Genomic DNA, 16850 nt, shown 5'->3' with positions numbered 1-16850 from the left:
GCCAAGAGACCAGCTCCCCTCCTGCCCCTGACTATGTCACTAAAATCTCCCCACTTGCCATTTTCCTCTCTCTCGTGTACTACAGCCCGTTTGCTGCCGATACTGCATGCACTACCAGGTGTCCATTCTAATCTGTTGGCAGGAAGGCGTGACACAAAGTTAAAAAAAAAAAGCCCTCACGCGTTTTGATCGGTGAAGGGGAATAAGAGCACGAATATGCGTGATGGAGAAATGGAGGAGGACCAAGAATTAGGAGAAAGCTAAGGAGGTGGGGTGGGGTGGAGGCATCAAACTCGGACACGATCCTGTTAAAACGTCAAACGGACATTTCTCTCCCCCCCTCCGGCAATCTATTAAGATTGGACAGACGCGCCTGGTTTCTCAAGCCAAAACGGTGCGCAGGCGCAGGTCGCTTCCTCAGTTAAAATGCTTTTGGACGTAGAAAGGGGATCACCCTCCTGTCTTCCCCTGTCTCGATATTTCCCTCACTTACTCTTTTTCTCTCCCTTGCTCTGCCTCTGTCATTTTTGGAATCCTCTTAATTTAACTCTCTCTCTATAATTATTATTAGGAAGATTTTTTTTTTAAATTTGCTTTTAAATTTGGTGGGAGGGTTGAGCTCTTATTGCTTCGACTAATTCCCTAGGAACCAGCATGCTTGTGTCTCCCTCCTACCACCGTATCTTCCAAATTGCCGCCTCTGATCAAACCAGCCTGTGGATCGAGTCTTTTGCCAATCCTCGTCTTTTGTCTCTCAGTCGTTCCTCTTTTTTGCTGGCTTTTCTGTCTTCGGACAAAGCCATTCGGGGATTGTAGCCCCTGCAAGCTGCAGCCTAGGAAAGCCGAGTGTGGGGGGCGAGAAGCTATTAGCTATGTAGTGCGAGCAGGGAACACCGCGCGTTGAATTAGAAGCAGCAGCAGCGGCAGCCCGGAGCCTAGTGAGAGTGACTTTGCGCCTCCGAAAGTCGCTCTGAGGCCATCGGAAAACAGGACCTCTCCGGCGGTTGCTGTTGCGTGTGGCGGCGGCTCAGCGGGTGGGCTGCCTCCGGGGACTGCTGCTCTCTTTTCGGTCGGCTTTCAGTGTCTAGAACCGCTTCTGCTCGCCACCCCCATTACCGCTTTCCCGCGTTCTCAAAAAAGCAGCAGCCGCCGCCCCCCTCCCGCCCCTCTTCCCCCGGTTTCTTTCCAGAGCTGAGCGACGGGAGCGACAGTGGCCGAAGCAGCGGAGGAGCTTTCCCTCTGCGGGGTTTATGAATGGCCCTGACATGGAAGAAATGCCGCTTCAGAAAGTCAAGAAGAGCAAAAAGACGAGGAAGAAGAAATGTTGCCGCCTCCGCCGCTGCTGCTGCTGTTGCTGCTGCTCCTCCACACCCGGCCCGCCGTTGGCGGCGCAGCCGCCGCCGCCACCACCTCCGTCGGCTGCAGGCAGTAGTAGCAGCACCTCCGGAGCTGTGGCCGCGGCAGTGAGAACTGTCGGAGAGGGTCCCCCGGTACCCTTCCTGGACGGCGTCGCCTGTGAGGACCAGTTCGACTGCAAGGAACTCGAGTCGCTCTTCCAGAATTACAATCTGAAGCTGGAACAGACGTCCACACTCAAAGCGCTGGCCGTGCTGATCGCGCTAACGGCCAGCTTGGCGCTGTTGGAGCTGCTTTCGGGCCCCAGCCTGACTATTTCCAAGGGCTCCCATCCGGTACACTGTATCATCTTCCTCTCCCTCTTCATTGTCACCAATGTTAAGTACCTGCAAGTCACACAGCTGCAGCAGATAGTGAAGCTCACCTTGCTTTTCAGCTTTACCTTCGCTTTCCTCTGCTGCCCTTTCTCGGTAGGCGCCTATGGCATGGAGCCACCCAGCGCCCCCGAGCAGGGTATGTGGCAGCTCATGCTGGTCATCTTCGTCTCCTACTCCCTTTTGCCCGTCCGCACTCTCCTGGCCATTGTCTTCGGTTTGATAGTGTCCGTCTCCCATCTCATAGTCACTGCCACTTCAGTCAGTGCCAAGAGGCAGCCCCTCTGGAAGACGGTGAGTAGGTTTCCCCCAAACAGTTCCTCACCAGGTTGTTCTTCAATCTTCAAGAGGGGGAAGGGGGAAAATGCTAAAAAATGTCCACAGTATAGTGTCTTCTGATAAGGATAGGGCAAACAAGCACAATCTGTTTCTTAAAAATTGTGACAGAGTGTACATTTTTAAAATAAGTTTATTTCTGGTATTCATTTTCAAGATTCTCATGAATGCAAACAGTCTTTGCAATCATACTATTCTATTAAACAAGTAGCAAATTTATTTTTCAAAAATTGTTTGACAAATTACATGTTTTGAAAATCTCTAACCAAAAGGCTTGGAATTGCAACATGATTTGCAGTTTATGATGTGAAGTGTTGTATGTTTTTTGGATATTGGATGCATGTGAAATTGCTTCTCTTACAGGTTAGAGCATAATATTTGTTGAGGGCAACTGGTAGAAGTAAGGAGTAGAGTTGATATTAGCATGAGCTCCTCTTAAATCATATATTAATGGTATCAATAACTGTTTTACATGTCTCAATAAGTATATATGCTATTTGTTTTCTAAGAACATAAAGGATATGATAAAGTGTTGAATTGGTACTCTGAAGCATATCTTTCTCTGTGAATATATGTGCAGCCATTATCCCATGCCTAATTTGGGGATATTTTAAATGAGACAAAAGTGGGTTGGGAGTAGAATATGGTGGATGGATCATTATTTTTTCTTCTTCCAATTGTGCCTAATTCTCAGAAACTGCATGAGCTACAGTTTTATGGGCAAGGTTTTTCAGAAGTGGTTTGCCATTGCCTCCTTTGTAGGGCTGAGAGAGAATGACAGGCCCAAGGTCACCCAGATTTGTACTTAAGAATTAGAATTCATGGTTTCCAAGATTCTATTCTGATGCCTTAACCACTACAACAAACTGATTCTATATTTTATATGTACATAAAATCAGCCAGCCAGCCAGTTGTAGAATTTGGGGTGACTCTGCCTGGAAAAAGAATAATTTGACTAATATTAAGCAACCTTCCAGAATGTTTTGAGACTATTGTGAAATACAGGAAGATTGCATTTTGTCATAAATTCTACTTTATTATATCCAGAGGTCACCCAACTGATTTTGTGCCTAAGGCAGGACTAGAATTCATGATCTTCCAGTTTCTAGTGTGATGGCTTACCCCCAGGATACAAGAAAGTTTGAATTAGGCTATCTGTGGGTTGACAGTGAGGAATTAATAATTAAGGAAATTACTTCTTTCTATGAAAACGTTAGAAAGGCAAACCACTAATTTTATTACTATTCAAATATAAATATTTGAACTGGGGGAAGGGATTTTGTGTGTTTCTGCATGTATTGTGTGTGTTTGTGTGCACACACGCATGCATGCATGCATATGTACCATCCCTTTCCCCAGTTTCCTGATATTTTCTTCCCCCTCATGTTCCTCCAAAGAGAAAATCCTTCCACACCACTGGTTTTATTACTATTCAAATATATATATTTGAACTGGGAAAAGATTTTTGTGTGTGTGCATGTATTGTGTGTACACACACACACACACACACACACACACACACACACCATCCCTTTCCCCAGTTTCCTGATATTTTCTTCCCCCCCTTGTTCCTTATCCCTATGACAAAATCCTTCCACCTGTCTTGGTTTTTCTATTGGATCCTTCTTAGTGGCAACAGATTTTTCTTTCACACTCTATGTATAATATCATTCTGTTTAACTTCTTAAGTCATTTTCTTTCCTGAATAATTTGTTCAAAAAGCTGCTCTGCACCATCTTTAGGAATGTGCTATTTCCCCTCCCCCTGCCTCAGAAAAAGCTATTTATAGTTCTTCAGGGCTTCCTCAGGTGTCTACAGATTTACACACTTGTACTGTGAATAAAAGAAAAGAATAGGGATGGTTTGCAGGTTTGAGTTTGCTGGACCAGCATGTTAACAAGGCTAGTTTCCATATATAATTTTATATCTATTTTGAATCTAAGGTGAAAGAGCTTAAAGAAAGATGGGCATCTATTTACTGTTGTGTTTGACAGTGCACAGATTGTTTTTTAAAGAGAGAATAGAGAATCTATTTTGATCAGAGAATACTACAAAAGGAAACAACCTTCTATTGTGCTTTCTGAGGTTGTTTTCCTTGACTGAATATATTGTCATGACACACAAATATAAACACCCTCTACCACAACCATGAACATAACCCACAAGCGTAGGCATTAAATCATGCCTATGGTTTGTAGCAAGTTTTTGTTCTGCATTTTTACCCATAAAGTTGACATGTATGTATGTACCTCAATGAAATATATGTAGCCAGACAATTTATACAGGATTACTCTTTGCCCACTGCTTTTGAACTGATTGACAAAATAAATTGTATATTTTTCAAGGGGAGGGAGGGAGGGAGAGAGAGAGGAGAGAGAGAGACAGAGAGATAAGCTGAGCATTATGATTTGTCCAGATAATCTAGTAGTCTATTTTTAAATTCATGATTTACAGATTCAATGAAGGGAAAATATGTGGGCAATTGAAATTTAAACAGTAATTAAGAATTTTCAAATAAATCACTAGTTTTCAAAGCAATTGTACTATAAAATATAACAAGAAACCCTTAAACATTTCATTTGAAAAGCAAATGAAGATGTTTGATAGCATATAATGTCTTTGAAAAATAGATGGAGCAAAGTTTTTCTTTGTTTGAATATCATAAAAAGATAACCATTTCTCTTTCCAGTGTTTTCAGCTAGTATGTTTAGTAATCAATTTACAACTGTTTTGCCTTGTTTCTCCTCTCATCTATTTATTAAGGAAGTAAATACATCTCCCTTATAATAGGTGAACAGTTTTGATTTAATTATATTTACTCATAAGAAACTCCACAGAGAAATGTGACTCCCTTCTTAATAAAAAGATTTAAGATTTCTCCAAATCTAAGTCATTAAAGTATCGGTTGTTCCATCTGATTTCACATTTAGCACATCACTGCTAAAATTTTTGCATTATGGATAGGATGAATCCTTTTGCTCAATTTTCAGCCCACTAGACGTTTTGTATGTTTCTTTTATATCAGTGTTAACTGGAAACACTGGAAAGAAAAATAGTTATGGAAACTCTAAACTAAGGTAGCTTAGGGCCAGTCTCAGACCTCTTTTTGGCTGGAGGCACTGAATAATTTGGACTCAGTGGATCCAAAACCTGAGGCAAAATCATCTTTAGTTGGGACATTCCAATGAAATCACCATCATCAGGACATTTCTTGTAGCATTTTCGACAGATGGAACTGATCCACAAAAACAGGTGAATGTAACACTCCCACTCTTTTTCTCCAGTACGATTTCTTTCCAATCTAATTTTTGGTTGGTAGCTGTGTCATTAGATCCTGATTTCAATAGGATTTAGGCCACCTAATTGGATGTAGAATTTCCATATAAGAATCATTTTCATTCAAATATACATGTAAATAACCTGGTTTAAATCAATTTAGTTTGCTCATGGCAAACGTGTTTTATATGCTGCTTCAAGAAAGAGAACTTTCATTTTTATTTGTTTATTCATTTAATTATCCAATTTAAATACCACTTTCCTTGCGGTGTTGCTGCTGCTCCTCCCCATCCTGGGATGTTAAATTATTTTTGATAATATTAGATAGCTTAGTTTTAACCAGTTGAAGGAAACTTGATGATTTGACATATATAACATATACGGGGCCAGCATGACTATGCTGAGTCACATGGAATGCTGTTACCTTCCCACCAAAATGGTACCTATTTATCTACTTGCATTTGCATTCTTTCGAACTGCTTGGTTAGTTCGAACCAAGGCTACTGGGGCAAAGCAGTAGCTCATCCATAATGGAATACTTGATTTCCAACTGCCAACATCCAACTGCCAATGAAATTGTATGTATGTATGTACATACTAGATTTGCTAAGGCCAATTCCAATAAGACTCTGGGTGAATCACAATATATCCATTAAATTAGAAAGCAACTGCCCAGATTATGCCTGGTTTCCAGAAGATGGCATTGTTTTTTACTATTATTCTTTTATAGCAAAGGATATCACATCTGTGTTAAATAACTCATGCTATACAGTAGGAAAATAAAGAATCAATATTTTATGTTATTTAATCCTCAGGTATTTTTATGGAAGTTAAGAACTAAAATGGAAGAATAGTTTAAATAAAACAGAGCAATTTGTGTATGCTTTTTCCCCTTATACTTTTTGCAAAAGGGAGTAGACATTTGATTTAATAATCAAGTATGGCATCTCAATTTGCAACCAAATAGTCATCCCTAACGCAGTTGAATTTATCCCTTATATATGTTATCAGTGCATTAATAGTATCTCCAGGATTTTAAGGGCTCCCAGACAAAACATCTCCATGAATCCCTTAATTTGAAAGACTATCAGAATGGTTCCTGAGATTCATGCTGGATCTATCAAGGGTTCTGTGCAGAGATGAAGTGGATTTTCTTATAGCCAGTGTTCCAATAAGTACCTCAGGTGAGGCCTGTTTAAAATGATATTCATTCCACATCTGAAAATGGAAGATTCAGTCAGGTCCAGAAATATTGGGACATCAACACAATTCTAACATCTTTGGCTCTATACACCACCACAATGGAGTTGGAATGAAACAAACACAATGTGCTTTAACTGCAGACTGTCAGCTTTAATTTGAGGGTATGTACATCCAACTCAGGTGAATGGTGTAGGACTTACAGCAGTTTGCATATGTACCTCCCACTTGTTAAGGGACCAAAGGTAATGGGACAATTGGCTTCTCAGCTGTTCCATGGCCAGGTGTATGATATTCCCTCATTACCCCAATTACAATATGCAGATAAAAGGCCCAGAGTTCATTTCAAGTGTGCTATTTGCATTTGGAATCTGTTGCTGTCAACTCTCAAGATGAGATCCAAAGAGCTGTCACTATCAGTGAAGCAAGCCATCATTAGACTGAAAAAACAAAACAAACCCATCAGAGAGATAGCAAGAACATTAGGCATGGCCAAAACAACTGTTTGGAACATTCTCAAAAAGAAGGAACGCACTGGTGAGCTCAGCAACACCAAAAGACCCAGGAGACCACAGAAAACAACTGTGGTGGATGACCGAAGAATTCTTTCCCTGGTGAAGTAAACACCCTTCACAACAGTTGGCCAGATCAAGAACACTCTCCAGGAGGTAGGTGTATGTGTGTCAAAGTCAACAATCAAGAGAAGACTTCACCAGAGTGAATACAGAGTATGGAGAAGGAAAGGAACTGCTCATGATCCTAAGCATACCACCTCATCAGTGAAGCATGGTGGTGGTAGTGTCATGGCGTGGGCATGTATGGCTGCCAACTAGTTCTCTTGTACTTATTGATGATGTGACTGCTGACAAAAGCAGAAGGATGAATTCTGAAGTATTTCGGGCAATATTATCTGCTCACATTCAGCCAAATGCTGCAGAACTCATTGGATGACGCTTCACAGTGCAGATGGACAATGACCCAAAGCATACTGCAAAAGCAACCAGAGTTTTTGAAGGGACAGAAGTGGAATGTTATGCAATGGCCAAGTCAATCACCTGACCTGAATCCCATTGAGCATGCATTTCACTTGCTGAAGACAAAACTGAAGGGAAAATGCCCCAAGAACAAGCAGGAACTGAAGACAGTTGCAGTAGAGGATTGGCAGAGCATCACCAGGGATGAAAGCCAGCGTCTGGTGATGTCTATGCATTCCAGACTTCAGGCTGTGATTGACTGCAAAGGATTTGCAACCAAGTATTAAGAAGGGAAAGTTTGATTTATGATTATTATTCTGTCCCATTACCTTTGGTCTCTTAACAAGTGGGAGGCACATATGCAAACTGCTGTAAGTCCTACACCGTTCACCTGAGTTGGATGTACATACCCTCAAATTAAAGCTGACAGTCTGCAGTTAAAGCACATTGTGTTTGTTTCATTCCAACTCCATTGTGGTGGTGTATAGAGCCAAAGATGTTAGAATTGTGTCGATCTCCCAATATTTCTGGACCTGACTGTATAAGAACAATCATTGTACTAGGAAATTAAGTTAATTTATATGTGAAAGGGACTAAAAGATTTCATAGACAACCAAGAAACAAGTAGAACCAACAATAAGGAGTTCAGAAAAATGATAGGGTAATTCTGTCATCAAGAGTTTCAAATACCTTGCACCCAGAACAGTTCTTGGCCATTGCAAATTGAGATATCTCCATGAATGAACTATGAGAACTGCTTAACATAAAAATATTACTATATTAATTGAGTCTGTATATTTAAAACTATTTTTATCTTTCATGCTTAGTTTTATAAGAAGATTGCCAGTAAATTGTATCACAATGGGAAACAAAGAGATTGATATCAGCCATGTTATACTGAATAGAGACGTCTTGATTTTGATATGATACCTGTACAGCTTTTTACTTTATTTACTTATGCATACCACTCAATCTCTCTTTGCTTATTATTACCAAAAATATTTTAAAAAATCTTGTCTGGCTAAGATTGAATGATCATCTAATGATGAAAAATTATTAGGGATGGCAATTTTTCTAATTACCATATTGAATTAATCAATAGCCTATTTCAGTACATTGGTAAATTCAACAGGGTACAATGTAAGTACAATAATTGCAATAAACTAATTCGTTCCTATCTATATATTCTCTGTGATAGAAAAATATACTGTAATATAATACATTTTGCATTATATGATTAGTATTTTTCAAACTAAATTCAAAGGAAATTTAAGTGGGAAAAATAAATTGTTTATTGATCTTAGTAGCAAAATATTCAAAATTTTCTTTCATGCACGTAATAAGAATTTAAATCTAATATGATATTGCTTGTTTTAAATTAAAACTTATTCTTTTTTACTTTAATTTTTAGATGATTAATCACTGGCTTTTAGTGCTGTGATCAATATAGCCATCCATGTTCCTTTGCTATTTATAAGAAGAATTTCAAAATAAAAGAAGAATTATTGATGAATACATTCTCTTTATATAAATTAGAATCTATACATTTTATGACTATATAACTTCTTTGATATGGATCATAAAAACTTAATTGTTTCATATAAAAGTAAGTTTGCAGAGTTTTAGATTTGAATAAGAATGTCAGTGAAATAAAACACATTTTCTAACAAAATGGTATCTCAGATTTTGTGTGATTTTCACTGTTTTGCCAAACTTCTTCAGTTTTCTGATTTCTATTCAAGCATTTTTTTAAAAAATATTCAGCATCTTGATTCATTAATGAATTGCTGTTGAATAACATCTTAATAATACAGCACAATCTATTATTAATCCATATAGGATCTTTTGGGTTATGGTTTAATTTTCTTTTCACAAATAATATATTGGGAAATGGTTAGCATTCTATTTATTTTCCTGGCCTGATTGGACTCACTATGAGGTTTTTGTTCATTTACTTAGATTAGCAGGTAAAATAATTATCTGTAAAAGTAACTGCAGAATAAAAGGGAATCAATGAAACATATCATTAAGTTTTCACTGATTTAACATTTAACTGCTAAAAAATTTAAACTACTTGACAAATTTGATTTGATAATTATATCAAATAATAATTGCAAACATTCAAGCTAATTTAAGAAATTGTTATGAATCAATGCAATAAATTTTAAATTTACTATGTGCTCAAGTGTCTATGGAGATTCATCCATAGATACTTCTATGGTCGTAGTCCCAAACGTGCTTGTCCCAAAGGCAACTGGACTTACTTGTTTTTCTTTGAAGACATTTTGCTTCTCATCCAAGACTGGATGATGGAGAATGGAAGGATTTATAATCCTTGCAGACAGCTGGTCATTTGCATTCTTTTTAGATAGTTGTTGAGTCCACTTGGAAGTTTGTCTGTGTCCTCAGGGTCACCTGAGTAGTGCAAATGGCTGTGGAGCTTTCTTGGAATTGCTGAGAGGACTGTGTTGTGGAGCTGTGCTTTCTGCAGGACGTTTTTTGCCCTGTGTCCCTTCACTGTTGAACACAGGTGGAGGCTGTTGGGATGAGTCTGTGTTGTCTGCATCTCAAACTGAAGCAGAAATGATTCCTGTAGTCTGCAATTTTTTTTCTGGAAATCCACTTACTCCCGCACCATTCAAAGGGTGTTCATCCCAAAGTGCATAGCTAAATGTCTATGGAGATTCTCAGTCATCCAGGATATGGTTGTCTCACTCAGAGGCCTCAATGATTCTAAAATAATGCAAATGACCAGCTTTCTGCAAGGAATATAAATCCTTCCACTCCCCACCATCCAGTCAGAACTGAAGAAATTTCTTGGATGAGAAGAAAAATGTCTCTGAAGAAAAACCAAGTCCAGTTGCCTCTTGAAAAAGCATCTTTGGGATATGTGCGCAAGTATTTTTTATAACCAAAACATTACACAAATATGTACAGTATATGAATATGTACAGTACTGTTACATATTTGCATAATGTTTCGGTTATAAAAAATACTTAAAGGAACGGAAGAGTCTCAAACATGTACAATTAGTTTAAAGCAGAGAATTAATATATAACTGTTGTGGAATGTTCAAAGATTCCAAACAACGTTCTGAAACTAACAGAAGATATCACAAGAAATTTAGGGAAATGGAGATACAAGCAAAATTAATACAACAGGAAGTAGAAGGGAAGGGGGAGGGGAAATGCAAGTTCAGCAGAAAAATCTCTGCACAAAGTCTGTAATTTTTGTTTTTGAGCAGCCACCACCACCAGCAATATCTTCAGGAATCCAAAATGACATCAAAAGAATGGCACATGTGATGATGGCACTATATAAATATACTTGTGTCCCAGTTCTGGCACAAATATATGAATCAATGGCATTAGCATAATAAAATCATCATGTACTGTATATTTTGTATTTTCTCCCCTTCTGAACTTCTACAGACATCTAGGCACATCACTTTTAGAACCAAGTATATTGTAAGACAATGTAGCATTGGAATATAACATTTTTACAGAAGATACTGATAAACTTATGAAATATCACAAAAAATAGTCAGAACCTAGATGTTATGGTTTGGGTTTTAGTTTCTGTTTTTGAGAATCCAAGATAGAATAAAGAACATTTAATTTGTTCTCAAATGGTATATGAACTTACTGAATATCATCTACTCAGAATCATGGAAGCAAAATCAAAATGGCATCATTTCTAGATAGCTTTATTGCAGTTTGAGTATTCTTGTGGATTCAATTGGGTCCTTCCTGCTAAAGGAAAGGTACCAAGAAAATTGAATTATGCAATAGATGTTAAACAATATATACCACATTTTTCGGAGTATAAGACACACTTTCCCCCAAAAACAAGTGGATGGAAAAGTCTTTGTGTCTTATACAGCGAATATCGTGGCGGGGGAGAGGGTTTGGTGTGGCACCAATCAGCTATTCTAGAATGGGCTGTGATGGTGGCGAACAGCCCGTGGTGGTGAAGGTGAATGGGCCGCAGTGGTGAAGGCGAATGGGCCGTAGTAAATAGGCCGTGGTAGCGAATGGGCCGCACCAAACAGGCCTTAGCAGCCATGGCGAATGGACAGCCACGGCAAATAGGCCGCAGCGAACAGGCCCAATGAGTACTGGATGGATGCTGGGAGACAGAGGCAGATTTTTTTTTCTTATTTTCCTCCCAAAAACTAGGTGCTGTGGTGAATGGGCAGCAGCAGCAGCAGCAGCAAACGGGCCAGACGAATACCGGATGGATGCTGAGAGACAGAGGCAGATTTTTTTTCTTGTTTTCCTCCCCAAAACCTAGGTGCGTGTTATAGTCCGGGGTGTTTTATAGTCTGAAAAATATGGTACATTTCAAGGAGGAAAATGTTCATCACTATACACATCATAACTTTTAAAATGTTCTGGTTGAAATTTTAACACATTTAACTATATACTATAAGTAGTTTTATCAGTGCATATTTTTTAAAATATAAACTGAATGGTTAATATTAGTTATAAGTTCTTCGTATGTCCCTACTCATAATTCCATATTTTAGACATTCTATAGGTGTATCTATACTAACTGAACAATATATTTCTTTAGAAAAGGATTTTTATTTTTGTTGTTGAATTTGAAGCTGATTGTTAATGTCATTCCCAAAATACAATGAGATGTAATATATTATTGATAATCTGACCAATGGATAGTGGAGAAAAAGCTTGTATAGAATTGATTTGGCACAGGAGTCCAATAAATATTTACTGGACTGTCAAGTCCTGCTGATTTTAATGAGTATTCCTTTCTCCTGATACTTTCCCCACAACAATAATACTGTTACATGTGTTGGGCTGAGAGAGACTGGCTGAGGAAAAAGTCATTCAGCTGGCTTTCATGCCTAAGGAGGGATTAGAATTCACAGTTTCTTGGTTTATACGGACTGATGCCTTAGTCACATATTGATAGTTTTGACTCTAAAATCCCATTACTTCACTAAATGTATTTGAGGAAATACCATCTACATATATAATATGCTTCAATACTTCATTCACCAGATGCTTGCCTTCTTTTATAGCACAATTCACTAAATATTTGTTCTAGATACTATTCTTTTTAAATAATAATTTTATTAAAAATTACATTGTACAGATAAAACTAATACAAAGTATAAAAACCAAAAAGTATAAAAGAAATAAGAGAAAGAAAAAGAAAAGAAAAAGAAAAGAAAAATTTGTTATGCCAACAAATTTAAGCAATTTTAATAATTGAACACCATCTCTTAAAATAGAGCAATCTATTCATTTCATATTTCACCTCATTCTCTATAAGCAAACCTTATTCAGTTTTAAAGACTACCCTGCCAAACTTATTTTTCTTAATTTAAATAAATTAGTATTAGGTTATAAACTTATTGAGAAAAGTTTGATTGGATGTAGAAAAAATTCAAACAACTGGAGAAAAGTGCATAAATATTTATTTTACTTTTGTGACTGGCAAATGAAGAAGGTATTTTTATTGCAAAGGTGTTTCCTAGTTTGCATTTATCGCAGCACTTGGCACACCTAATTGATGTTGGCTAATCTCAAAAAAGCCAAATAGGCTCCCATCCAAAGCAAGTGTAAATTATTTACATATTGTTGCTAAGAAAGCAAACAATATTGGATTCAACTTGAGAGAGGCTTAACTTTTTCCCCCCTGATTCATACTCTTGCTTTTCAAGTTGTTTTTTGGATAAGTTAAATTTGATCTGTGTTTGAGCACTCTATTCTATTCTTCTAAATAACTCCTGATAGTTGAACCATGGAGCTCCCTCTAAGAACCATAGATTCTGAGTAGTAAGAAGTAAATAAAATGAAACTAGTTAAACACTTAACTCAAAATACGTTACAAATACAAATTCCTATCCTTTATATTGGTTTCCATTACAGAATATACGACTATATAGCAACATAGCATCTAGTGTGCAGTATGCCTGGCCCAAGATAACGAATTAATTGTTTACATGAAATAGTTTGCAGTGATTTGTAGCAAATATAATAGACTCTCTATTTCTTGACTGAATTAATTCAGTCTGAATTAATTCTCTCTGTTATAGCAAAGACACTTTCAGTCATCTGTAATTGCACTTGGGATGATTTCTAAAAAGACTGAAGTAATTATCCACCCACATACAATTAAGAAATAAAGGTATTATTAATAAACACTCAAAGCATTATGCTTCAAATATATATAAGTATAACTCAGCTGACTGTTGAGAGGACAGTTAGGCAGGGCTCACATTTGCTCAGCTCTATTTTCTAGTTAGAGCTGAAAGTAGCAATAGCACTTAGAGTTATATACCACTTCACAGTGCTTTACAGCCCTCTGTAAGCGGTTTACAGCATATTGCCATATTACTTTACAACAAGTAAACCTTGTATTTATAATAGTTCTAGCATAATACCAAAGACTTGGATCATCTTGATATCAAGAAGGTTTGTTGTTATGAGCAGTTTGTGGTGTAGACCAAAAACTTTCCCAAAAATATTATATTTTTTTGATGTTATGTTAGCAATAGCATTTGTTGTAATACACCATGGGTATGTTAATTAGTATTAAATGGAGGCAGTATAAATTTTAGAAATAAACAAAATTTAGAAATAATTATGGTTTTCACTCCTTACCATATAATATTGGTCATGATAATATATTGAATATTAGCACAATAAATTTTTACTTTATTGCAATTACTTTTGCAATTATTAACAGCCCACAACATCAATGTGATTGGAGGTGCTAAGTGTAAATTGCTATTAGCTCACTTGTCAACAAGTAACATTCTGTCTTTTTCAGAAATGGGGAGAAAATATTTATCAATAATGAGACAAAAGTCCATACAGCCTGGCATCTCAAAATTTCAGTGTGAATTCAACCTCTAGTTAGAGTTGAACCATAGATATATTTTTTTAATATAAAAGCAAAGTGTTTGAATGCAGATTATATTATCTATATGTACAGGTGAAACTCAAAAAATTAGACTATTGTGCAAAAGTTCATTTATTTCAGTAATGCAACTTAAAAGGTGAAACTAATATATGAGATAGACTCATTACATGCAAAGCGACATAGTTCAAGACTTGATTTGTCATAATATTGATGATTATGGCTTACAGCTCATGAAAACCCCAAATTCACAATCTCAGAAAATTAGAATATTGTGAAAAGGTTCCATATTCTAGGCTCAAAGTGGCCCACTCTAATCAGCTAATTAAGCCTTAACACCTGCAAAGGGTTCCTGAGCCTTTAAATTGTCTCTGTCTTGTTCAGTAGGAATCACAATCATGGGAAAGACTGCTGACCTGACAGTTGTGCAGAAAACCATCATTGACACCCCCCATAAGGAGGGAAAGCCTCAAAAAGTAATTGTAAAAGACGTTGGATGTTCCCAAAGTGCTGTATCAAAGCACATTAATAGAAAGTTATGTGGAAGGGGAAAGTGTGGAAGAAAAAAGGTGTACAAGCAGCAGGGATGACCACAGCCCAGAGAGGATTGTCAGGAAAAGGCCATTCAAAAATTTTGGGGACATTCACAAGGAGTGGACTGAGCCTGGAGTCAGTGCATCAAGAGCCACCACACACAGATGGATCCTGGACATGGGCTTCAAATGTCGTATTCCTCTTGTCAAGCCGCTCCTGAACAACAAACAACATCAGAAGTGTCTTATCTGGGCTAAAGACAAAAAGGACTGGTCTGTTGCTCAGTGGTCCAAAGTCCTCTTTTCTGATGAGAGCAACTTTTGCATCTAATTTGGAAACCAAGGACCCAGAGTCTGGAGGAAGAATGGAGAGGCACACACTGCAAGATGTTTGAAGTCCAGTGTGAAGTTTCCACAGTCTGTGTTGATTTGGGGAGCCATGTCATCTGCTGGTGTTGGTCCACTGTGCTTCATTAAGTCCAGGGTCAATGCAGCCGTCTACTAGGAGATTTTGAAGCACTTCATGCTTCCTTCCACAGATGAACTTTATGGGGATACTGACTTCATTTTCCAGCAGGAATTGGCACCTGCCCACACTGCCAAAAGTACCAAAACCTGGTTCAATGACCATGGGATTACTGTGCTTGATTGGCCAGCAAACTCGCCTGACCTGAACCCCATAGAGAATCTATGGGGCATTGCCAAGAGAAAGATGAGAGTCATGAGAATGTAGAAGAGCTGAAGGCCGCTATTGACCAAACAATGTAGAAGAGCTGAAGGCTGCTATTGAAGCATCCTGGTCTTCCATAACACCTCAGCAGTGCCACAGGCTGATAGCATATATGCCACACCGCATTGAGGCAGTAATTGATGCAAAAGGGGCCCAAACCAAGTACTGAGTACATATGCATGCTTATACTTTTCAGAGGTCTGATATTATTGTTCTATGTACAATCCTTGTTTTATTGATTTCATGTAATATTCTAAATTTTTAGAATTTTTTGAGATTGTGAATTTGGGGTTTTCATGAGCTGTAAGCCATAATCATCAATATTATGATAAATCAAGGCTTGAACTATCTCGCTTTGTATCTAATGAGTCTATCTCATATATTAGTTTCACCTTTTAAGTTGCATTACTGAAATAAATGAACTTTTGCACGATATTCTAATTTTTCGAGTTTCACCTGTATATGTAAGATATCAATGTTCTTATATTTAATATTCAAAATGAAAACAATAAGTGGCATTTCTGTGATTCAAGCAACTATTTCATTTTGTACAGTAGCAATTTTATTGAAACTGACTAGTCTAATGCCATCTAGCATTCAAACCAAAGCTGATTGATCAAAGAAAAAATCATTTAGTGATGATTTTGAAGTTCACAGTGGCAACTTGGGAGTTTATGGATAAAATTTCTTGTCTTTATTCTAGATATTGTTAATTGTTTCACAACTAGTAGCTACTATTGATTGAATTAATCTTTTATGAACACTTTTCAATTTTGCAATTGATAACATATGCACTGTTCTAGCAATTGGCAGACCTATTATATATGATTCTAGATTTAGATTAGGAAATTTCATTAAAGTTCAGAAGTTGGCTATTATGAAGCCTCTCTTGGGGAAAAAGTGTTACTTGATGTATGCTACTCATAGTTACTTGCTGAGATGGCTGGGTGGCTATAGAAATGAAATAAATAAACAATATTTCATTGTGCTTCAGATTATGAGAAGAGATCAAACATTGTATTTATATACCAATGTCATTGATGAGTTTATTCCTAGTATGAGTTTAAATGTTAGCCCTGAATGAATTTTCTTATTTTTGTCATATGCAATATGGAAAACCTAACTGAGAAAGGAATGTTTTGGTATCGGTGTTTTATTCCATAGTGCTTTTAATTAAATA

At 37.4% G+C, this 16850-nt stretch overlaps 1 protein-coding gene across 2 annotated transcripts in view; it reads left to right on the top strand.

Annotated features, from left to right (window-relative positions):
* Positions 1-431: 431 nt before the first annotated feature.
* The window catches only part of ADCY1 (adenylate cyclase 1), a 221490-nt gene continuing 205071 nt past the window's right edge, over positions 432-16850 (top strand). For both annotated transcript variants that reach the window (XM_034416445.3, XM_034416444.3), the window contains exon 1: positions 432-2024. In XM_034416445.3, the coding sequence (XP_034272336.1) occupies positions 1251-2024 (774 nt within the window). In that variant the 5' untranslated portion in view covers positions 432-1250. The remainder of the gene's footprint in view (positions 2025-16850) is intronic.

The sequence above is a fragment of the Pantherophis guttatus genome, chromosome 4 (assembly GCF_059756535.1).
Source record: "Pantherophis guttatus breed Tessera chromosome 4, ASM5975653v1, whole genome shotgun sequence".
NCBI lineage: Eukaryota > Metazoa > Chordata > Lepidosauria > Squamata > Colubridae > Pantherophis > Pantherophis guttatus.
This window is presented reverse-complemented; position numbering and strand designations above follow the sequence as displayed.